This window comes from Salvelinus alpinus, chromosome 27 (assembly GCF_045679555.1).
Source record: "Salvelinus alpinus chromosome 27, SLU_Salpinus.1, whole genome shotgun sequence".
Taxonomy (NCBI): domain Eukaryota; kingdom Metazoa; phylum Chordata; class Actinopteri; order Salmoniformes; family Salmonidae; genus Salvelinus; species Salvelinus alpinus.
This window is the reverse complement of record NC_092112.1, coordinates 26,662,759-26,688,488: the sequence shown is the minus strand read 5'-3', so window position 1 is coordinate 26,688,488 and position 25,730 is coordinate 26,662,759. Positions and strand designations below refer to the sequence as shown.

Here is a 25,730-nt window from a genome sequence, read left to right as displayed (position 1 = left end):
CTATGCTGTTCAGTTTCTGCATCTATATCATATTGCTGAGTGTACCTTTAAATCATGTCAGAAAAACTACAACATTTCACCAATACTTAATTATCTTTTTTTGGAAGGAAACGATTTAACTCATATTGCAATTTATTAAAGGTCATATTTAATAGAAATCTGGTCAGTTACTTTAATGCATGTCACAGAAAAACTCAAACATTTCAGCAATAATTTGCAAACGTATAATGATCTATGCATTATTCTACATGTTACACGTGTGAACGTAATGTAAGTCAACATTCAACCAATCAGCTGCTGCTCTTCAAACAGGAAGTCGTATGCATGCTTAGGACGCTTGTTTTCTTCTTCTCAGCGACTTGCTTCTTTCATCACCAAAAGGCATCTTTCCATCTTTAGTTTGCAAAATGAAACAAAATTCAAATGTACCAGCCTTTCTCACCAAGCTTTGGACTCTTGTGGAAGATTCTGACACAAATGAATTTATTTGTTGGAGTCAGGTAAATTAAATTGCCCAACTGAGCGTGCCAGCCTGGCAGAGCTAGGTAGCGCTAGCACTTGACTCTGCAGGGTGTGAAACGAGTTAGCCAGTTATAGTAGCTATATCTGCCTAGTCCTAGAATCATGTGTCGATTAGTAGGATTCAAGAAGCATCGTTTTGTTTTGTTAGTGATACTCTTTTGATATTGTTGTCCCTGCTGGCTAAAGCTAGCACGTTATTTTGAATGATCTGTTTGTAAATTGTCTAGCTTCTTATAATAGCATATAAATAAAATTGGCTAGTTAACAAAAGAGCATATAAATAAGCATTCCATGATCAAATAAAGCAAGAATACCCATGCACTATTTAGGTCCTGAAATGTAACACACATACATGTAATTGATTGGAAGTAGTTGCAGACATTCTAGTCTCCTAATATATACATATTTATTTAGGAAGGTAACAGTTTCCTTGTCATGGATGAACAGCGATTTGCCAAGGATATCCTTCCCAAATTCTTCAAGCACAACAACATGGCCAGCTTTGTCAGACAGCTGAATATGTGTAAGTAAGCGCTTCTATAAACATAGCGACTCTGCTGTTTTATTGGAATGCCTCTTGTGCAGCTGTCTAATGGCTGGTCAATTTGCAGATGGATTTCGCAAAGTGATGCACATCGACACAGGCATAGTAAAGCAAGAGAGGGATGGACCAGTTGAATTTCAGCATCATTACTTTAAACATGGTCAGGATGACTTGCTGGAAAACATCAAAAGAAAGGTAAGACTAGGGCTGTGGCGGTTTGTCAGCCGCTGATTGTCAAGCAAATAAACACATTTAACATCTCCACACATAGTCTACAAGCCATTTTAAAAAGTCTAATAAATCCATGTAATCTATCCTACACCTTCACAATAAATCCATTATTTATTTTAGACATGTCTAAAGAAAATATAGTCTGTTTCAGAAAAGAAAAGCATAATCTGAGTTTTCCTTATGTTAGATCCAGATGTGGCTATGCCAAATGGCTGTGAGCTACACTAGTTCAATTAGCAGACAATATTTGCTTATAATTCCTTGGCATTATTTTATAGTATGAAGAATACAATTTAACAAAGCTGAATAAAATATAAATATTTTCTCCAAATGATTTGAGGGAGTGCGCACATGCGGCTATTCTGTGTTGAGCGATTAACAAAGAAATAGGTACTCCTACACTACCAGTCAAAAGTTTTAAAACACCTACTCATTCAAGGGTTTTTCTTTATTTTTACTATTTTCTACATTGTAGAATAATAGTGACGACATCAACACTATGAAATAACATATGTAGTAACCAAAAAAGTGTTAAACAAATCAAAATATATTTGAGATTCATCAAGTAGCCACCCTTTGCCTTGATGACAGCTTTGCACACGTTGGGCATTCTCTCAACCAGCTTCACCTGGAATGCTTTTCCAAAAGTCTTGAAGGCATTCCCATATATGCTGAGCACGCATTTTCCTTCGCTCTGCGATCCGACTCATCCCAAACCATCTCAATTTGGTTGAGGTCGGGGGATTGTGGAGGCCAGGTCATCTGATGCAGCATTCCATCACTCTCCTTGGTCAAATAGCCCTTACACAGCCTGGAGGTGTGTTGGGTTATTGTACTGTTGAAAAACAAATAATAGTCCCACTAAGCCCAAACCAGATGGGATGTTGTATCGCTGCAGAATGCTGTGGTAGCTATACCGGTTAAGTATGCTTGAATTCTATATAAATCACAGTGTCACCAGCCAAGCACCCGCACACCATAACACCTCTTCCTCCATGCTTCACGGTGGGAAATACACATGCAGAGATCATCCGTTCACCCTCACCGCGTCTCACGAAGACATGGCAGTTGGAACCAAAAATCTCCAATTTGGACTCCAGACCCAAGGACAAATCTTCACCGGTCTAATGTCCATTGATTGTGTTTCTTGGCCCAAGCAAGTTTCTTCTTATTATTGGTGTCCTTTAGTAGTGGTTTCTTTGCAGTAATTCGTCCATGAAGGCCTGATTCACACAGTCTCCTCTGAACAGTTGTTGATGTGTCTGTTACTTGAACTCTGTGAAGCATTTATTTGGGCTGCAATTTCTGAGGCTTGTAATGCTAATTAACTTATTCTCTGCAGCAGTGGTAACTCTGGGTCTTCCGTTCCTGTGGCGGTCCTCATGAGAGCCAGTTTCATCATAGCGCTTGATGGTTTTTGAGACTGCACTTGAAGAACCTTTCAAAGTTCTTGAAATTTTACGTATTGACTGACCGTCATGTCTTAAAGTAATGATGGACTGTCATGTCTCTTTGCTTGTTTGAGCTGTTCTTTTCATAATATGGACTTGGTCTTTTACCAAATAGGGCTATCTTCTGTATATTGTCGTCCCCCCCGTCCCCCCCTTGTCACAAAACAACTGATTGGCTCAAACGCATTAAGAAGGAAATAAATTCCACAAATGAACTATTAAGGAATGCCAAGAGGGTGCAAAGCTGTCAAGGCAAAGGGTGGCTACTTTGAAGAATCTCAAATATATAAAATATATTTTGATTTGTTTAACACTTTTTTTTTTGGTTACAACATGATTCCATAGTTTTGATGTCTTCACTAGTATTCTTCAATGTAGAAAATAGTAAAAAATAAAGAAAAACCCTTGAATGAGTAGGTAAGCCAACTTTTGACTGGTACTGTATGTGTGACATTTGTTTTGATTTAGAATGGTCCATTGTCATGCACCTGTATCGAAACAGGGGCAGTGGGGAAAAATACGTAATCTATGCACTTAAATAGGGAATGGAGGACTTTTCCCTGTGGTTTATTTTCATGTCAGCCAAGTAGGCTCTACTCCTGTTGTAAATATAAGCAATGTGCTTAGCATTAGGGAAGTTGAGAAAAAAATATAGTAGGGCAAGCCTATAGAAGGCTGATGGGATCCTCCTCTTTTTATTAGCGGCCATCACTCTGTTTTCTCCCGCATAGCCTAAACAAATGAGCTGATGGGTTCTCATTAAGTGTTTGATTAGATTTTCGAAAACATTTTCATTGATGTTATAGTGATTAGAGGGACAATAGTGTGCTGAGTACCAGGCAGTTAGCAAGTTTGGTAGGCTACTAATGACTAGCAGCAGCATCAGAGCTTGGAGAAGCCTAATTGCCGTGACTAAACGGTCATGTGGAATTTGGCTGCCTTCTCGACTTGTGACCGCCGGTGTGGTGGTAATACGGTCACCGCAACAGCCCTAGTTAAGACCTCATGGAAACAAACATATGATGGTAAACAAATAAATCACCTATATCAGTAAGTACGTCAAACTGAATAAGGGCATATTTTTTCAGGTTTCCAATGCAAGACCAAATGATACCAAGATCAGACAGGAAGACCTGTCCAATATTTTGGCCAGTGTTCAGAATGTTCACGGAAAACAAGAAAGCATTGATTCCAGACTCAACACACTGAAAAGGTAAGCAAACTGCCATGCCCTGGCTATCAAATGGAGGTTAGAAAGTAGTAGTGATGTGTTGGTTTGGAGACAGTTCTATGCTCATGCTTGAATTTCTGTTTACAGAGATAATGAAGGTCTATGGAGGGAAATATCAGACCTGAGACAGAAGCACTCCCAACAGCACCAAATCATTAAGAAGGTGCAGCAAAAAATTCTGCACCAAGAATGAGTTTCCATATTTCCAACAATTTGCTCACAATAAAAACGCTTAACAATTCTCCTTTAGGGTATAATAGTTGTCTAACTTTGATGATAATTGTCTTTGTTCATTGCAGTTGATACAATTCATCGTCACATTGGTACAGAAGAACCGGATGAGTTTAAAACGCAAGAGGTAAGGCTTCATAGTATAGCAATTCTTCCTCTGAATGACATCATCGATTACTAAACATTATTAATTCATTTTACATCTGAATCTCCATTTTACAGGCCTATTCTACTGAACAGCAATGGAAAGAAGCCTAAATACATCCATGAAATCTACGATGATCCTCCTCTGGACCACAACAAAGTATGTGTAGAGGTCTGAATGGGTTTACCTCCCTATGTAAGGTGTACATGGTGGTGTCCATCCAATCAGTCAGGACGCTAATGCTAGCAAACAGATTATTATTTTTTTTTTTACAATATTAAGGCAGGATCACTGCCCAGGAAAATGCCGCATTGTAAGAACAAAACTTGACATTGGCGGCGGCGCAGATTTCTTCCATAATATGAGTTTATGTTACTTCAAAAGTCTGTTTTCTCAATGTAAGCTATTCTAAAGATGTACATTTTGAACTCTCTCCCAGCCGTCTGTCAGTGGTTTGAAGAATGCTGATCTTACTGACGATGTCGTCATCTGTGATGTAACTGACGATGACACAGAGATCACAGAGGGCCCCTCAAGAGCATTGGATCAATCGTAATTCAACATTTAAAAAAATTGTTTCATGTATATTTCCATCTGCCATCGTCCATCCTCATGCCTTTTCTCCTGTCCTTCATTCTTAGGGATGTAGAAATAGTTGAGGTCTTCAACAGCAATACTGTGTCACAGACAGACAGCGCTGACAGTATAGGACAGACCTACTCTTTAGTAATCGAACCAGAAGAGACCACCATAAGCACATATGATAGCCTTCCCACAAGCAGCACCTTGCAGCTCAACAAACAGTCAGGGTTGAGCCTGGAGGATCCAATGAAGATGATGGACTCAATCCTCAATGAGAGTGGAGCTATTTCTCAGAATATCAACCTCCTCGGCAAGTAAGTGGACTTGACTAGCTTTACGTTTGTGGCCTGTATTTCATGAAGAACTTGAGAAGGCTTTCTCACATTATGTTCCATATTACTGTGTTGCATTTTTTCATTTGTAAGGATATAGACCTATTGAATTATTGTCTCGTCTTACAGTTAATAGGCATCCAAATGTTTTAACAGGGTTGAGCTGATGGACTACTTGGACAGCATTGACTGCAGTTTGGAAGACTTTCAGGCAATGTTGTACGGGAAGCAGTTCAGCATTGATCCAGATATTTTAGAGTCCACAGAGGTTTATGTTAATTACATTTCCATACAAAATCTACAGTTTTGCACTTGTATAGAATTACCTGGTTACCCCACTCAATTCAATATCCGGGATGTATTTGTTACAGAAACTGTTTAAGAACCAAACACAGCAAATGGAATGAAACATGGAGGGACCTACCTGAATTTGTCCAATAGAAACTCTCGTTTGCATTTCCCATTTGGAGTAAACGGTTTCTGTTGCGAAACCTTTTGCCACAGAATTGACATAATGATTATACCCCAAGTCTGTCTGAATTTTATTTGTGTTTCTGAATCCTCATTCATTTCACTCTTTAGGGGAGTGGTGGTCCCAAAGAAAATGCAGGGCTGCTATCCAAAGGAGACAAGTCTAGTTTCTCAGCAGACAACCAGCTGGTCCAGTACACATCCTGCCCTCTGCTGGCCTTCCTGGATGGCTGCACCCCTTTGGCCACAGAGGCAGACAGCAGCACAGCCACAGAGCTGGGAGACAGCCTGCTGCAGCACAACACTGAGGTCCCCACAGACCTCCTGGAGCCAGACGAGGAGCCTCCACGAAGCTCTCTGATCCGCCTGGAGCCCCTGACCGAGGCAGAGGCCAGCGAGTCAACGCTCTTCTACCTGTGTGAACTCAACCCAGAGGGCGACACCACTGACTTGACACAGCTGGAGATTTAACAAGGTTAACTAAGGAGCAGAAAAAGGATTGGACCTTTTGTAGATACTTGTCAAAATGATCTATTTCCCCGTATCTTTTGGTACTTTTCTGTTCATAAGTAAGACATTCCGTCATTTAGTGAAGAAACAATCTACTAACAGCTGTACGTAAACCCCGATAAAGATGAGGCTGCAATTATGTTGTTGGTTTAGGTTTCAGCATTTCTTGTGAAAAGGGGAATGTTTCACTGTATTATTGATTTCTGTATTGATATGTTTTAAGGATCACATTAATCTTTAATGAACAAAAAACAGAAGTGCCTGCATTTCCTTAGTAGAACCCCAATGTTGATCATTTCAAGTACTGTAGTCTGATATGTACCGTGTGTATCAATGTTTCATGTTATGATTCATAGATTGCGAAGCTTAACAGTGACAATGACATTAAAAGAACAGCAAAAGCATCATTACATTCTGAATGCTTTGTTATGTAGGTGAAGGTATATTCAAGAAAATGCATGCTTTGCCTTAAAGTTTATTAAAAGGTGGGTTACAATGCACTTTAATACATGTCAAAAGACAACAATTGTCAGTCTACTGGAAATACTGAATACACATTTCTAGTATGTTAAATAATTTATCCACTGAACATCAGTATTTTACATTAAGATAACTCCAGTGTGAATCATAGGTAACAAGGTACACAAAACTGAAGGACTAATATTTGACCTATAACACAAGATGTGCATGATAACAAAAGGGAAAGCTGTAGTTTGTTTTGCTATTTGGGAGGATGTTCTGAAAAGGAAAGCACAGCAAAGCATGATGGTAGATTAGCCTATAATATGCCACTGGTACATCACTGATGGAAATTAACCTAGGATTACAACAATGAGCTAATATCTGAAACCCTGCACTTCATTGCTACATATGTATAACTTAAAGCAAAGTGTAGCATATTATCAAACATCAAGCAGTCTTGCCCATTTTGTAACAAATCAATGGTTCTTTCTGAATGTCTCCTATCCAGAGTCAATTACAGTTGAGGAAGAGTCCTCCTTTCACTGACCATCTCCAAGCCCCGGCTACCTTTACAACCCCAACTCAGCAAAAAACATTCTTTAACTTTGCAATAGGATAAAACATGGTACATAAAACACCCATGTATTCAATACTATAGCATGCATGCAGTGTATTAACAAAAAGGGTGGGTGGGGAATACACATACAGTATTTACAGAGTTGAATATTCAAAATGATCATGAGCAAATGATTGCCCCCCATTCTTTAGATCATCAGTCGAAGTCTCGGTTGACCAGGACCAGTGGGGCTGCTAAAGTCCACACATAGAGGGCAATGCAGATCCAGCTGGAGGAGATCTTCACCCACACAGAGGGCCACTTGCTGGTCATTGTCTCATAGTTGGAGTCAGGGCTGAGAAAATCAAAAACAACAGACAAGTCAAACCCAGGAGGGATAGATGCGGTAAAAGAGGTCAATCAAACTCGACCAAAACAATGGAATTGCCATGGAAATGTGTGGGGGAAAAGTGCCGTGAGGGAAAGATCTCATTTAGGCTACTGTTTGTGTGCATTTCACACTGTTGAGGTAAAAATCGGAGTATAATGCTTGTATGGATGTCAACCCAAATACATGTTCATGTAATACTTAACCAATCAATTGCATTAGAGTTAAAAACGACTGTACCACCACAGATTTGTTTACTAGCTATGCTAACCATCTTAAATGAAAGGGAGTTAGCATTTAGCAGTCACTTCTAAACCTGAAAAGGGACAACTTCTACATGTTATGACCTGTGTATATTTCACAATATTCAATACTAAGGCTACAGACTCATTACTGCAATTGCCTAGTTATCATCCTACCAGACCAAATAATCCAAGAGAGTGAGGATACACACCTGTACCAGTTGGTGAGGGTCATCATGATGTAGAGGGAGGCCAGGAAGAGCATGAAGTGGAAGAAGGAGTAGCTGTAGGTGACTCCGTCCTTCTCGTTGTCCACGGCACGGTTCTCACCATCTTCCACGTCAAAGTTCTCAGGGTGGTGGCCATCCTCAATCAGGGAAGACTCGTCACTGGTCAGAGTCAGTTTGTTCACCTGGGTGTTGGAGGAGTTGCGGATGCTATAGGAATGAATGGATAACATGTTATATTCAGGGTCAATAGCAACTGCACAAAGCTGGTAAATGGTAAAATAGCATTAGCAGTTTCTTCGAAGAGAAAACTGCAGACATTGTTGTTTGGGTCGGACTTGTTTCCTTACCTTGAGTACAGAACACACATCAGGAACAGGACCAGCCCCACAATACCCTGGGCATCCCACCACTGAACAACAGGGTGGTCCTTACCAGCTGGGGTGGTGTTGTTGAGGCCAATGATACCCAGCAAGCTTGGGTTGCATTTCCTGTCTGTGGATGGCAAAGACAAACACATTTACTCGAGTGCTTGTCTTGATGAAGAGCTAGCCATTTATTGGTGTATCGGAAACATTTGATCATTAAAATTCTCACCTGGCTCGTTGGTCATGGCAGACCAAGTGAGATACATGGTGTACAGAGTCACAATGGAAGACTGCAGCAACCCGGACCTTGGCTGGGACTCCTGTTGAGAAAAGGGGTGAGATAACACTAAGATGTAAATGTGTCAGAACATATTATAATTACATGTTTATTATACAAGATGAAGGTCCAGAGACTAAGGTTTTTGGGGTACAACATGGAGTGTGAGTTGACATGCTGGTCCAATGCACTTCCTTACCTGAATCTTGGGCAGGACGGACATGACTGAGGCTCCGACACACAGCAGCATGTTGACAGTGATGAAGGCCTTGTTCTCAGTGCAGCCGTCAGTGTGGGTGTAGTAGACGTAGAACATGATCAGAGACACCAGGGACAGGATGTAGTTGATGGTGGTAGCAGACAGCAGAGCTGCACGGGAGAAATTAGACTTACTGGTTATTTCTGGACAATGGGAGTTAAAAGTGTAGACACAGAGGGTTGCTTTAACTCAACCTGGCACCAGTGCATTTTCACAAGGTATTCTTAAAGAGAAGCTCCTGTTGATTACCATACCTGCATACCAGCAGCGAGAGTTGCCCTCCTCCATCTTCTCCACCCAGGACTCATTCCAGGAGTGGGCAAAGTCTATCAGCAGGACCAGCTGGATCAGGATGAAGCAAAAAGCTCCAGCCATTCCTATGTAGAACCAAACTAAGGGAGAGAAATGTGAACTAGCTACAGGCTAAGTGAGTATTATTAGCTTCAAGTGCAATCGCAAAAACCATAAAGCACTATGATGAAACTTGCTCTTATGAGGACTGCCACAGGAAAGGAAGACCCAGAGTTACCTCTGCTGCACAGAATACGTTAATTCGAGTTACCAGCCTCAGAAATTGCAGCCCAAATAAATGCTTCACAGAGTGCAAGTAACAGACACATCTTAACATCAACTGTTCAAAGGAGACTGCGTGAATCAGGCCTTCGTGGTTGAATTGCTGCAAAGAAACCACTACTAAAGGACACCAATAATAAGAAGAGACTTGCTTGGGCCAAGAAACACGAGCAATGGACATTAGACAGGTGGAAATCTGATGAGCCCAAATGTAAGATTTTTGGTTCCAACCGTGTCTTTGTGAGACGCAGAGTAGGTGAACGGATGATCTCCAGATGTGTGGTTCCCACCGTGAAGCATGGAGGAGGTGGTGTGATGGTGCTTTGCTGGTGACACTGTGATTTATTTGAATTCAAGGCACACTTAACCAGCATGGCTACCACAGCATTCTGCAGCGATACGCCATCCCATCTGGTTTGCGCTTATTGGGACTATCATTTGTTTTTCAACAGGACAATGACCCAACACACCTCCAGGCTGTGTAAGGGCTATTTGACCAAGAAGGAGATCGACGAGTGCTGCATTAGATGACCTGGCCTCCACAATCACCCAACCTCAACTCAATTGAGATGGTTTGGGATGAGTTAGACTGCAGAGTGAAGGAAAAGCAGCCAACAAGTGCTCAGCATGTGGGAACTCCTTCAAAACTGTTGGAAAAGCATTCCAGGTGAAGCTGGTTGAGAGAATGCCAAAAGTGTGCCAAGCTGTCATCAAGACAAAGGGTGGCTACTTCGAAGAATCTAAAATATATTTTGATTTGTTTAACACTTTACAACATGATTGCATACGTGTTATTTCATAGTTTTGATGTCTTCACTATTATTCTACAATGTAGAAAATAATAAAAATAAAGAAAAACCCTTGAATGAGTAGGTGTGTCCAAACTTCTGACTGGTACTATACATTTCTATGAGACAGAAAAACATTATTTGTATGAAAAGGGCCATTACCAGTTGTGAAGGGACCCTCTGGAATGAAGAATGCACCAATGGTAATGGCAGTCGCAGAAGCAAACTTGAAGAACCAAAACCTAAAAGAAAGCATAAGTATTTTAACTGATCGACCTGTTTGAAATAAATATACTTATGGATACCCTTGTTCCTTATTTATCTTCCTGCATTGCAGTATATAATGCTTACTGATATTGTCATTACCCATATATGAAGAAGACACAGTGCTATTTACCCATTGTGTATAGTAGCTCTGGGATCCTGGCTACTCTTGACTTTGACCATGAGGAGGGAGAAGAGCAGGAAGAACATTGCCATGCCGAAGCAGATACGGTACACAGCCTTGTAGCCAACCAAGACATCACAGTTGACATGACCCTCCACACCTGGAATTGATGTACCCATTCCCCCATCACAGAATCCTGGAATCTGCAAGAGCCAAGATGCACAAGTAATTAGTCAGGCCAAACAAAAATGTGTAGAATTAGTTGTCTTAATTGTAAATGTTGTATATCAAATACATAAAACGCATAGTTTGGTACCTTCTTGAGCTGCTCTTCCATCCCTGGCATGAGCATAATGCATGCGATGCCCACGCACAGCAGGAGGAAGAAGGCATAGATGAGTCGGGTGACAGTGGAGTTATTCCCACTGGGGCAGCATTTGCACAGCAGGCAGGGGGCAGTGCCACACAGGCAGGGGATCTACAAGGCAAGACAAGGGAATGAGGTTAAATGTGATTCAAACCAATTAGCTAAGTCATACAAGTATAGAACTGATGCTGACAGAATAATATATCTGCCCACCGCTGAATGGTTTTACAGTTAGAATATAGCCTAAGTACAAAGTCAATAGAGTTTTCATTCATTGATAAAAGTTAATAAATCTACGTAGGGTTGACATAACACCAACACACTTGTTTTTCCCAAGTTGCTAACTGCGTTGGAAACCAAATCTCTGCTAAGAATAGAGATCTGGTCACGGCAGGTGTCAAACCTAATCAAGTTGATACCAATGTGGAAGAGAGACCAGGCAGTTAACGGTACACGTTTAGCTTGAAAATAGTTTCAGGAATATAATTAGTTAAACTAAATAGGAAACAATACCAGACATTGTTAAGAGAATTATGTTCTCAATGTTCATAAACCGAACTTCAATTAAACTACTCAGTCTGCAATCCAGAGTTTGTAAGATTCTGGTTGAATGAAACAGACGGAGGCCCAGCTACAATAGTCTAAATGTTTATTCACGAGAGCTCTAAAAATCATACAATGCACACTTGGTTATATACCTCACATATGGTCATCAATGCCCCTCCTCTTCTCCTGACACTGGCAATGCCATTTACAAGTCTTACTTCAACACCTACATTGCTTATCATATCCTGCAACACGTTACATAATCTTTCTCCCCTCTCTGGGTGGGGAGACCTCCTTCCCTGTTATCAGTTTCACAGTGGTCACAAGTTGTCTGCCACAGTTCCTTGTCTGTTAACAGTTCCTCTTTTTCTATGCACAATTCTAGTCTTATGATTCAAATAGATCTCACTCTATTATCCAGTGACAGGGTGGAATACTGTTAGTTATTGCCTTAACATTAATTTGAAAGTATAAATAATTTAGTAATTATCTTACCATTACTTTAAACATATAAATCACATAACAGACATATGCCTAACTGAACTGAGTGCCGTTAAATTCAAAAGTATTTTAATGACCCACATTTCACAATGCACTGGTAGCCTAACTGGAGACGTCATAGTTAACGGTGATCTGACATCTGATTCTGTTTTGATGCCTAGCTACGGTGTTGCAATATTTCCAAGTACCGGGCAGTAGCTAGCTGGTTAAAATTATCATCATGTTATTGATAAACAATCGTCATATGCAGGTTTTGACAGTTCGATCCCCGAACTGGTTTACTTTGCTTGCTCTCTATACGTTTACATTTTCAATTCTACAGCAATGTAGGCCTACTTGAGACCTAGCTAGATAACCGCTAACGTTAACTATGACGTCTCCAGTTAGGCTACCAGTGCATTGTGAAATGTGGGTCATTAAAATACTCTTGAACATATAGGCACTATCAATAACAAAGTGGCTATCTAGCTAGGTCTCAACTACATTGCTGTAGAATTGAAAATGTAAACGTATAGAGAGCAAGCAAAGCAAACCAGTTCGGGGATGGAACTGTCAAAACCTGCATATGACGAGTGTTAATCAATAACATGATGATCATTTTAACCATCTGACGCTAGCTAAAATTGTGATCATGTTTTAGAAAGATTACCCGGGGCCAATGTATTTGATTAAAAGGCAATGCACCAAGCCATACTGAACAGGGAACCACCCTGGCTTTGTTGTTGTTCATTGACGCTAACACAGCTACAGTTACTTTAGGATTACAGTAGCTAGCGAAACTGTCGTCTGAATAAATATTTGATCCGGTCCGTTTTAAAAAAAGTGGATCTGAGTGATGTAGACTTTTATTTTAATTATCATAAAAACGAAGGCTTACCCAACTCGCCATGGAACACAGTCCGAGAACGGCCCCCATGATTTTGCCGAAATAAGACTTCTCTGTGCTGTAAAAGATGGATGCTTTTCGTCTGTTTACAATACAATCGCGCTTCTTCTTAGGATTTGATTGGTGGATCGCATCCAATTGAAGGTGCATATACCGCCATCTACTGTACTGGTGTGTGAGGCATTTCACGGCCTACTGTACCTACATTAAATTATGTACCTACATTAAATTACACAAAATTTGAAAAAATTAAAATTCCCCTGCCAACTATTAACCCTCTAAGAAAACTAAAAAACACCCCATTCCACTATTTAACCCTATCTAATCCTACTCCAGACCAACGGTCTGAGAGGATAGAACTCTACCACTCAACACCCCATGCAACTGTTCTGCAAAAAATCCTTGCAATCCAAAGTACTTCTCTGCAGCAGCCACCACAACCTCTATTTTCTGTGACTTCCGATCCATTTCTACAGTACAATTGACAACCATGGCTATGAATACTAAAAATCACACCTTACTGAAGCACATATTCTTGCCATCGCTCTCTCTCTTGAGCTCTGCCTATCCACAGGAATCCTCTCAATATCCCTCACCCTGTACCCATCTTCCGCTACCACTCTCGTCACTGCTCCTGCACACTTCTCATATCTAGGGATCTCCCTACTACACACTACTGCAACATGCCCATAACTGGCATTTTCGGAAAACAAAAGTTCTCATGGGATAACTTACACTTCCTAACTTGACCTTGTTGACAAAGACTCTACATCAAAGCTCAGCAGGACAGACAATGTCTTCTCCGTTTCCCCACGCTCTCCATTGCACCAAACGGTGGGCATCACAGACACCGGGAATCTTCCATTTCAACTGATCCTCCTCAACACTTAATACCACCCCTGTTATCACTTCTTTCTTAACAATCTCACTGCCACTTCTGTTTTTTTAATGGGAATCCACCATCTATGACTCATTTCCGGTTAGCCTTGCGTATGTGATCAAACATGTGATCATGCACCAGTGTGAATAAATGCAGCATACTCAGAAAATGGGCATATTTGTTGCTTTGAATCTGTTAGTTTGTTCTAAACACAATGCCTTCATTGTTGTTCAATGAACATTGTTACATATTGAATGCAACTGTATCCAGGGTGGAATAAATCAAATTAATTGTCTCACATTCCCTTCAATTTCACTCCAGACAAACAGCAGTATCTACCATTTTGCTCTCTCTTTGCTGGCTATCAGTGGCAGGACCAAGACCACATTTGTACCTGATTCTCCTGAGACTTTAACTTGAAACAATGTGTTTTCCCCCTCTAAATGGTTACAATGCAACTCCATTTTGTTGCTTCCAGCCTATAGACAGAAATTAAAACAGGAAGCGCCCGTGCTCAGGTCTGTTCAACGCTGGTCCGACCAATCGGATTCCACGCTTCAAGATTGCTTCGATCACGTGGACTGGGATATGTTCCGCATATCGTCGGACAACAACATTGATGAATACGCTGATTCGGTGAGCGAGTTTATTAGCAAGTGCATCGTTGATGTTGTACCCACAGCGTCTATTAAAACATTCCCCAACCAGAAACCGTGGATTGATGGCAGCATTCGCGCAAAACTGAAAGAGCGAATCACTGCTTTTAATCAGGGCAAGGTGACCAGAAACATGACCGAATACAAACAGTGTAGCTATTCCCTCCGGAAGGCAATCAAACAAGCTAAGCGTCAGTATAGAGACAAAGTAGAGTCGCAATTCAACGGCTCAGAGACGAGAGGTATGTGGCAGGGTCTACAGTCAATCACGGATTACAAAAAGAAAACCAGCCCCGTCGCGGACATCGACGTCTTGCTCCCAGACAAACTAAACAACTTCTTTGCTCGCTTTGAGGACAACACAGTGCCACTGACACGGCCTACTACCAAAACCTGCGGGCTCTCCTTCACTGCAGCCAACGTGAGTAAAACATTTAAATGTGTTAACCCTCGCATGGCATCCCCAGCCGCGTTCTCAGAGCATGCGCAGACCAGCTGGCTGGTGTGCTTACGGACATATTCCATCAATCCTTATCCCAGTCTGCTGTTCCCACATGCTTCAAGAGGGCCACCACTGTTCCTGTTCCAAAGAAAGCGAAGGTAACTGACCTAAATGACTCTCGCCCCGTAGCACTCACTTCCGTCATCATGAAGTGCTTTGAGAGACAAGTCAAGGACCATATCACCTCCACCGTACCTGACACCCTAGACCCACTCCAATTTGCTTACCGCTCCAATAGGTCCACAGACAACGCAATCACACTGCACACTGCCCTAACCCATCTGGACAAGAGGAATACCTATGTAAGAATGCTGTTCATTGACTACAACTCAGCATTTAACACCATAGTACCCTCCAAACTCGCCATTAAGCTCGAGACCCTGGGTCTCGACCCCGCCCTGTGCAACTGGGTCCTGGACTTCCTGACGGGCCGCCCCCAGGTGGTGAGGGTAGGTTACAACATCTCCACCCCGCTGATCCTCAACACTGGGGCCTCACAAGGGTGGGTTCTCAGCCCTCTTCTGTACTCCCTGTTCACCCATGACTGCATGGCCATGCACGCCTCCAACTCAATCATCAAGTTTACAGACGACACTACAGTGGTAGGCTTGATTACCAACAATGACAAGACGGCCTACAGGGAGGAGATGAGGGCCCTTGGAATGTGGTGTCAGGAAAATAACCTCACACTCAATGTCAACAAAACAAAGGAGATGATCGTGGACTTCAGGAAACAGCAGAGGGAGCAGCCCCCTATCCACATCGACGGGACAATAGTGGAGAAGGTGGAAAGTTTTAAGTTACTCGGCGTACACATCACGGAATAACTGAAATGGTCCACCCACACAGACAGCTTGGTGAGGCTGAAGAAATTCGGCTTGTCACCAAAAACACTCACAAACTTTTACAGATGCACAATCGAGAGCATCCTGTCGGGCTGTATCACCGCCTGGTACGGCAACTGCTTCGCCCACAACCGTAAGGCTCTCCAGAGGGTAGTGAGGTCTGCACAACGCATCACCGGGGGCAAACTACCTGCCCTCCAGGACACCTACACCACCCGATGTCACAGGAAGGCCAAAAAGATCATCAAGGACAACAACCACCCGAGCCACTGCCTGTTCACCCCGCTATCATCCAGAAGGTGAGGTCAGTACAGGTGCATCAAAGCAGGGACTGAGAGACTGAAAACAAGCTTCTATCTCAAGGCCATCAGACTGTTAAACAGCCATCACTAACATTGAGTGGCTGCTGCCAACATACTGACTCATCTCTAGCCACTTTAATAATGAAAAAATTGATGTAATAAATGTATCACTAGCCACTTTAAACAATGCCACTTTATATAATGTTTACATACCCTACATTACTCATCTCATATGTATATACTGTACTCTATACCATCTACTGCATCTTGCCTATGCCGTTCGGCCATCGCTCATTCATATATTTTTATATGTACATATTCTTATTCATTCCTTTACATTTGTGTGTATAAGGTAGTTGTTGTGAAATTGTTAGGTTAGATTACTTGTTAGATATTACTGCATGGTCGGAACTAGAAGCACAAGCATTTCGCTACACTCGCATTAACATCTGCTAACCATGTGTATGTGACAAATAAAATTTGATTTGATTTGAGAAGAAAATCTCATTGAATTGACTTACTTCTTAGCTGTTTTCTAATTTTAATAATTGAGTCACATTGAACATGTAAATGCCCCCTGAGTACAAATGCTGCTGATAGATTAAAAAGAGAAAGTGTGGGAAATAGGTATGATTCATGCATGGCTTTTTCAGTGAGCGAAGGGCTACTGTTAAAGTTCACAGTCGACAAATCAAACATGATGTTAGATCAGATATTTGGTAACTTTATCACCTTTAGGCTATTTTGGATAAACACATATTCTGGATATGGAGAATTAGGAAGTCATCCATGAGTACTTTGAGTTTCAGAAGTAGCCTCGCACGAGCCTTGGCTTGTGGGTTTCACATGGGCATCAGTTTTCCAGATACCTTGCTCAGGTGATAATTGAGCCTTTCCTCACTGAGCATGAGGCTACCCTAATTTTGGCTGTGTATTGAGCACAGTCTGAGCTTGTTGCTATTTTAATTGCTTTTGTTTGATTAAGAAGATTAATTTCCTCCCTGATCTAATTCTATTCTTTACCCTGTTTGGTTTGGATGAAAGCCTTACATAGGCCTACTCTGTGCAATACGAGGCAGTGACTCCTTGTTCAGACAGTACTCATAAAACTAATTGGATTAATGGGAATCGGAAAAGATTAGGGACACAATAGCCTAATTCTATCAAGGGTCGTCATGTATTGAGGCAGTTCGTTTTACCTCTCCAAGCTACTATAGCAAAGAAACTCTGACTATAGCCTGTCACTGATGATTTAGTAGAATAGGAAAGTCTAGGGGAAATTCATGCATAACACTTTTCCCACCATCACAAGAGACCCCAACAATTTGAGACTCTTGAAATGGATTTGCATCATTACATGGTTCACAACACAAAACTGTGTTGCTAATCAAATTCAAATTTTATTTGTCTCATACACATATTTTGCAGATGTTATTGCAGCTGCAGTGAAATGATAATGTTTCTAGCTCCAACATTGCAGTGGCTTTGTCCCAGTTTAGTTAGTCTGTGTATTCTCCAGCTGAAAAGGGGTGCATATGTTCTCTGCCCTCCCATGCATACATGCATATTTAATATCACAATTATACCATGGAAAATTCATTTTCTCTTTGGCTGTCTGGTCTAGGATTCAGTGTTACGTTTCATAATTGAGTACGTTTCCAGAAAACCTCATTGCTCATTTTATTTCTGGGAAGAGAGCAATTGTGGAGGTGACACATCGCCTAGTGTTCAGTGATGCATAGGCATATTCTACAAATAGATGAACCACTACACAAGAAATGAATTCAAGCATTCATTTGGTAGGATACCTTAATCCATTAGAAATGTGCAATGACTGAAATAGGCCTATGTCTTTCATTGTATGACAGGTACATTCAAACTGAGGGAATGCAAACGCCAATACTAAATTATAATTTCCATATCAGGGTCTGTAGTGACGCCTCAAGCACTGCGATGCAGTGCCTTAGACTGCTGCGACACTATGGAGGCCAATAAATACACTTTTAATAGAATACAAAGATACGTTAATGGTATTACTCAATAGTCGGCAAAATTTTAATTGGTCTTTGTGCTGGGCAACAGGCTTAATACATGTCACGTTGTACTGTATAATGATAGGAGACAGGCGCAGGAATACGAGATAGAGGGTTTTATTTCTCTACCCAAAATAGCGTACGTCATGTACATGACGGGGACGAAGCCCAAAACAAACACGTATACAGTTGAAGTCAGAAGTTTACATACACCTTAGCCAAATACATTTAAACTCAGTTTGTCACAATTCCTGACATTTAATCCTAGTAAAAATTCCCTGTCTTAGGTCAGTTAGGATCACCACTTTATTTTAAGAATGTGAAATGTCAGAATAATAGTAGAAAGAATTCTTTTTTTCAGCTTTTATTTCTTTCATCACATTCCCAGTGGGTCAGAAGTTTACATACACTCAATTAGTATTTGGTAGCATTGCCTTTAAATTGTTTAACTTGTGTCACGGCCGTTGAAAGAAGTGGACCAAGGTGCAGCGTGGTAAGCGTACATATTCCTTTTTATTTGAATGACGCCAACAAATACAATAAACGAAAGAAACAACCGTGAAGCTTAAGGGCTATAGTGCCACAAACAAAGACAACTACCCACAACAAAAGGAGGGAAAAAAGGCTACCTAAGTATGGTTCCCAATCAGAGACAACGATAGACAGCTGTCCCTGATTGAGAACCATACCCGGCAAAACATAGAAACACAAAATCATAGAAAACAAAACATAGAATGCCCACCCCAAATCACACCCTGACCAACCCAAATAGAGACATAAAAAGGCTCTCGAAGGTCAGGGCATGACAGTACCCCCCCCCCCCCAAAGGTGCGGACTCCGGCTGCAAAACCTGAACCTATAGGGGAGGGTCTGGGTGGGCATCTATCCGCGGTGGCGGCTCAGTTGTGGAACGCAGACCCCGCTCCACCACTGGCTCACTCCACTTTGGTGGCACCTCTGGTGCGGGGACCCTCGTCGCCGACCCTGGACTGGGCACCCTCGCTGCGGGCTCTGGACTGGGCACCCTCACTGCGGGCCCCGGACTGGGGACCCTCGCTGCGGGCCCCGGACTGGGGACCGTCGCTGGAGGCTCCGGACTGGTATCCGTCGCTGGAGGCTCCGAACTGGAGGTCGTCGCTGGAGACTCCGGACTGGAGACCGTCGCTGGGGGCTCCGGACTGGAGACTGCCGCTGGAGGCCGTCGCTGGAGGCTCCGGACTGGAGACCGTCGTTGGAGGCTCCGGACTGGAGGCCGTCGCTGGAGGCTCCGGACTGGGGACCGTCGCTGGAGGCTCCGGACTGGAGGCCGTCGTTGGAGGCTTCGTGCCATGACTCATCACTGGAGGCTTCGTGCCATGGATCATCACTGGAGGCTTCTTGCCATGGATCATCACTGGAGGCGTCGTGCCATGGATCATCACTGGAGGCTTCTTGCCATGGATCATCACTGGAGGCTTCGTGCCATGGATCATCACTGGAGGCTTCTTGCCATGGATCATCACTGGAGGCTTCGTGCCATGGATCATCACTGGAGGCTTCTTGCCATGGATCATCACTGGAGGCTTCGTGCCACGGATCATCACTGGAGTGAGGAGACGTATGGGCAGTCTGGTACGTGGAGCTGCCACAGGGCTCACCAGGCTGGGGAGACATACAGGAGGCCTGGTTCTGGCAGCAGGCACAGGACTCACCAGGCTGGGGAGACATACTGGAGGCTTGGTTCTTGGCACTGGCACCGGATACACTGGGCCGTGGAGGCGCACTGGAGGTCTTGAGCGCAGAGCTGGCACTACCCGTTCTGGCTGGATGCCCACTTCCACCCGGCAAATGCGGGACGCTGGCACAGAGCACACCGGCCTGTGAATGCTCACTCGAGACACTGTGCGCATCACCCCATAACACGGTGACTGACCAGTCACATGCTCCCCACGGTAAGCACAGGGAGTTGGCTCAGGTCTAAACTTCGACTCTGCCAATCTCCACATGTGCCCCTCAAATGTTTTTGGGGGAGCTGCCTCTCGGGCTTCCGTGACCGGGTCTTGTCCCCTGCCATTCTCTCCTCCCCGGTCCAGCTCGTCCTCCAGGTTGGCGCACGCTGCTTGGTCCCTTGGTGGTGGGTAGTTCTGTCCCGGCCGTTGAAAGAAGTGGACCAAGGTGCAGCGTGGTGAGCGTACATATTCCTTTTTATTTGAATGACGCTGACAAAAACAATAAACGAAAGAAACAACCGTGAAGCTTAAGGGCTATAGTGCCACAAACAAAGACAACTACCCACAACGAAAGGAGGGAAAAAGGGCTACCTAAGTATGGTTCCCAATCAGAGACAACGATAGACAGCTGTCCCTGATTGAGAACCATACCCAGCCAAAACATTGAAACACAAAATCATAGAAAACAAAACGTAGAATGCCCACCCCAAATCACACCTTGACCAACCCAAATAGAGACATAAAAAGGCTCTCTAAGGTCAGGGCGTGACAACTTGGGTCAAACGTTTTGGTTAGCCTCCCACAAGCTTCCCACAATTACGTTGGGTGAATTATGGCCCATTCCTCTTGACAGAGCTGGTATAACTGAGTCAGGTTTGTAGGCCCCCTTGCTCACACACGCTTCTTCAGTTCTTTGGGATTGAGGTCAGGTCTTTGTAAAGCCACTCCAATACTTTGACTTTGTTGTCCTTAAGCCGTTTTGCTACAACTTTGGAAGTATGCTTGGGGTCATTGACATTTGGAAGACCCATTTGCGCCCAAGCTTTAACTTCCTGACTGATGTCTTAAGATGTTGCTTCAATATATAGACATCATTTTCCTTCCTTCAATGCCATCTATTTTGTGAAATGCACCAGTCCCTCCTGCAGCAAAGCACCCCCACAACATGATGCTGCCACCTCGTGCTTCACGGTTGGGATGGTGTTCTTCGGCTTGCATGCTTCCCCTTTTTTCCTCTGAACATAACGATGGTCATTATGGCCATACAGTTCTATTTTTGTTTCATCAGACCAGAGGACATTTCTCCAAATTATTTTACTAGGATTAAATGTCAGGAATTGTGAAAAACTGAGTTTAAATGTATTTGGCTAAGGTGTATGTAAACGTCCGACTTTAACTATATATATATATCACAGGGCTGCTCCAACAGTCTTCCCAGCACAGACCTGACCAACGAGACATACTAGGCGTTGTTAGCAGAATAGACCAAAATGTAATCTATTTAAACCACAACGATGATGGTTGGGATGAGGGGTAATGGATAGCTGAACTTAATGGTGGTTTTATTCAGTCTTCAATAATAATCAATGCAGGGGCGCAGTCTTCCTTCATAACAAAAAATAAGCTAGAGGAGGCTGGTGACGTAGGGGCGGATAAAACCCTGCTGTCGGCTCTCCTGTACGTAGGTATCCATGGCCTCATGTAACAGTATAACTTTAGACCGTCCCCTCGCCCCGACACGGGCGCGAACCAGGGACCCTCTGCACACATCAACAACTGACACCCACGAAGCGTCGTTACCCATCGCTCCACAAAAGCCGCGGCCCTTGCACAGCAAGGGGAAACCCTACTTAAAGTCTCAGAGCAAGTGACGTAACTGATTGAAATGCTACTAGCGCGTACCCGCTAACTAGCTAGCCATTTCACATCCGTTACACTCACCCCCCTTTCAACCTCCTCCTTTTCCGCAGCAACCAGTGATCCGGGTCAACAGCATCAATGTAACAGTATAACTTTAGTACCGTACCCTCGCCCCGACACGGGCGCGAACCAGGGACCCTCTGCACACATCGACAACAGTCACCCACGAAGCGTCGTTACCCATCGCTCCACAAAAGCCGCGGCCCTTGCACAGCAAGGGGAAACCCTACTTAAAGTCTCAGAGCAAGTGACGTAACTGATTGAAATGCTACTAGCGCGTACCCGCTAACTAGCTAGCCATTTCACATCCGTTACACTCAGTCTCCGCATAGGGGAGAGGGTAGACGTGTCCTCTCGGGAGGGCTGTGTCAGACAGCAGGTCAATGGCACAGTCCCAGGGGCGATGAGGAGGCCGGCGTGTAGCCTGGGTCTTAGAGAAAACCCGCTGCAGATCCTGTTATTCCTCCGGGTAAATCCACTTGAGGGGCGTGTTCCGGACTTTCCACCATAGTGGTGTTGACAGACACTGCGAGACACCTCCCCTGACACTCCTGCTACCAACCCAGCAGTCTCTTCTTGGACCAGGAAATAACAGGGTCATGCCAACTCAACCAGGGGAGACCTAAAACAATGGGGTGCGTGGGGATGTCAATAATCAAAAAGGTGATCTGTTCTAAATGAGTGTCATGGTTCAGCAGAGAAACGGGAACAGTAATGTGATGTACGAGCCCTGTCCCTATTAAACAATTGTCCAGGGCTCGAACCGGAATGGGTGACTGTAGGGGAACCAAAGGAATGCGTAATGCAGAGGCCAGCTCCGGAATCAATCAGAGCTAATGGGAGTGAGGGGCTAGGATATTCAGGGAATTTAATGGGAAAAGACACTGGTTGAGTTGACAGAAAAGGAGAGGAGATCTTGTATTCTCCCTGGGTTGGAACAGGGGATTTCCCTGGCTCGTCACCTTCTCGCCTATTAGTGGATAGAGGGCAGGTTGGGCAGAAATTACCCTTTTCTCCACAATAGGATCAGAGGCCCAGATTCCTCCTTCTCCTATGCGCTGCCTTGGGCAAATGTGCAGAGCCCTCCTCACCCTCAGCCGTCCACAGGATGATCAAACACAAAGAGGTGTTTGACTGGGGTGCCGCCAGACCGCAGCACCCCAGTCCAGGGCCCGTCCGGTCAGTGCCGAGATGACGGTGGCAACCCTGTCTCTCCCGGAGACAGCCTCTGCGTAGCATGCGAAGTACAGGTCGCATTGCAGAAGGAATCCCTTGCGTCTCGCTGGCGCGCCGTCAAAGTGGAGAGACAGGCGTTTCCACGGACTGGCTCAGATGGGACAGAGGAAGGTACTGGTGGTGTGGGAGCTGGTGCCAGAACTGGTGCTGGAGACTGGAGGGACTGCACATTCCCCTCCAAACGCAGGATGGTTGCCAGTACGCTGTCCATGGCGCTGCCGAGTCTGGAGAGACAGTCCTCGTGATGTTGGACTGTCCCTATGATGGTCGCCAGCTCTGCCTTTCCCGCTGTCTCCATTAGATGGGTTGATTATTCTGTCACGTTGTATAATGATAGGAGACAGGCGCAGGAATACGAAATACCGTTTTTTTTATTTCTCTACCCAAAATAGTGTACGTCATGAACATGATGGGGACGAAGCCCAAAACAAACACTTATATATACAGTGGGGAGAACAAGTATTTGATACACTGCCGATTTTGCAGGTTTTCCTACTTACAAAGCATGTAGAGGTCTGTAATTTTTATCATAGGTACACTTCAACTGTGAGAGACGGAATCTAAAACAAAAATCCAGAAAATCACATTGTATGATTTTTAAATTATTAATTTGCATTTTATTGCATGACATAAGTATTTGATCACCTACCAACCAGTAAGAATTCCGGCTCTCACAGACCTGTTAGTTTTTCTTTAAGAAGCCCTCCTGTTCTCCACTCATTACCTGTATTAACTGCACCTGTTTGAACTCGTTACCTGTCTAAAAGACACCTGTCCACACACAATCAAACAGATTCCAACCTCTCCACAATGGCCAAGACCAGAGAGCTGTGTAAGGACATCAGGGATAAAATTGTAGACCTGCACAAGGCTGGGATGGGCTACAGGACAATAGGCAAGCAGCTTGGTGAGAAGGAAACAACTGTTGGCGCAATTATTAGAAAATGGAAGAAGTTCAAGATGACGGTCAATCACCCTCGGTCTGGGGCTCCATGCAAGATTTCACCTCGTGGGGCATCAATGATCATGAGGAAGGTGAGGGATCAGCCCAGAACTACACGGCAGGACCTGGTCAATGACCTGAAGAGAGCTGGGACCACAGTCTCAAAGAAAACCATTAGTAACACACTACGCCGTCATGGATTAAAATCCTGCAGCGCACGCAAGGTCCCCCTGCTTAAGCCAGTGCATGTCCAGGCCTGTCTGAAGTTTGCCAATGACCATCTGGATGATCCAGAGGAGGAATGGGAGAAGGTCATGTGGTCTGATGAGACAAAAATAGAGCTTTTTGGTCTAACTCCACTCGCCGTGTTTGGAAGAAGAAGAAGTATGAGTACAACCCCAAGAACACCATCCCAACCGTGAAGCATGGAGGTGGAAACATCATTCTTTGGGGATGCTTTTCTGCAAAGGGAACAGGACGACTGCACCGTATTGAGGGGAGGATGGATGGGGCCATGTATCGCGAGATCTTGGCCAACAACCTCCTTCCCTCAGTAAGAGCATTGAAGATGGGTCGTGGCTGGGTCTTCCAGCATGACAACGACACGAAGCACACAGCCATGGCAACTAAGGAGTGGCTCCGTAAGAAGCATCTCAAGGTCCTGGAGTGGCCTAGCCAGTCTCCAGACCTGAACCCAATAGAAAATCTTTGGAGGGAGCTGAAAGTCCGTATTGCCCAGCGACAGCCCCGAAACCTGAAGGATCTGGAGAAGATCTGTAGGGAGGAGTGGGCCAAAATCCCTGCTGCAGTGTGTGCAAACCTAGTCAAGAACTACAGGAAACGTATGATCTCTGTAATTGCAAACAAAGGTTTCTGTACCAAATATTAAGTTCTGCTTTTCTGATGTATCAAATACTTATGTCATGCAATAAAATGCAAATTAATTACTTAAAAATCATACAATGTGATTTTCTGGATTTTTGTTTTAGATTCCGTCTCTCATAGTTGAAGTGTACCTATGATAAAAATTACAGACCTCTACATGCTTTGTAAGTAGGAAAACCTGCAAAATCGGCAGTGTATCAAATACTTGTTCTCCCCACTGTATATAACACAGGGCTGTAACCCAAACAAAGAGTGAGATGTAAACCTCTAATAAATACATGGGACGAGACACGTAATAACACTAGTACACACTAACACGCAAGCCGATACAACAGAGCACAGGTACTCACAAGACCAACGGACATGGAACAATAATCAACAAGGACAATGGGGAACAGAGGGCACATGTATACACATACTAATCAGGGGGAATGGGAACCAGGTGTGCGTAATGAGACAAGACAGTCCGGGGTTGGTGGTAATGATCCAGTTCAGTGACGCCTAGAAGGCTGGTGATGTAGACCTCAGGAGCTGGTGAACAGAGTGTCAACATCAGTACCGGGGGAATCCGTGACAATACAGAGTACTGGGGACTCCTTACTCCCCCACTTCATTCACTGCAATGCAATACACGGTGTATGGGATACTTTTTGGGTCGTAGAGAAATACTTTTCTACTTGTCTCAGCTAAATTGGGGTGGGAAATACTCAGTAGGTCCTCTACTAACCAAATATGTGTAGT

At 43.7% G+C, this 25,730-nt stretch overlaps 2 protein-coding genes across 3 annotated transcripts; one reads left to right on the top strand and one right to left on the bottom strand.

Annotated features, from left to right (window-relative positions):
• Nucleotides 1-283: 283 nt before the first annotated feature.
• On the top strand, nt 284-6,657 carry LOC139556265 (heat shock factor protein 2-like). 2 transcript variants are annotated; one of them, XM_071369997.1, is made up of 11 exons: nt 284-500; nt 937-1,045; nt 1,134-1,261; nt 3,837-3,961; nt 4,067-4,142; nt 4,279-4,337; nt 4,433-4,514; nt 4,795-4,907; nt 4,997-5,251; nt 5,426-5,537; nt 5,852-6,657. In XM_071369997.1, exons 1-11 carry the CDS (start codon nt 408-410, stop codon nt 6,209-6,211), a joined length of 1,512 nt encoding a protein of 503 aa, XP_071226098.1. In that variant the 5' UTR covers nt 284-407; the 3' UTR covers nt 6,212-6,657. The 2 variants fall into 2 exon arrangements, with proteins under 2 accessions (XP_071226098.1, XP_071226099.1); XM_071369998.1 differs by having other exon boundaries at nt 309-500; nt 5,426-5,488.
• A 55-nt stretch (nt 6,658-6,712) lies between these two features.
• LOC139556264 (serine incorporator 1-like) lies at nt 6,713-13,217 on the bottom strand. Its single transcript, XM_071369996.1, has 10 exons — nt 13,070-13,217; nt 11,095-11,256; nt 10,788-10,981; nt 10,553-10,632; nt 9,284-9,421; nt 8,970-9,139; nt 8,723-8,813; nt 8,476-8,620; nt 8,111-8,335; nt 6,713-7,623 (listed from the first exon to the last, which is right to left on the bottom strand). The coding sequence occupies exons 1-10, from the start codon at nt 13,106-13,108 to the stop codon at nt 7,485-7,487; spliced, it is 1,383 nt and encodes a 460-aa protein (XP_071226097.1). The 5' UTR covers nt 13,109-13,217; the 3' UTR covers nt 6,713-7,484.
• Between the last annotated feature and the right edge of the window lie 12,513 nt (nt 13,218-25,730).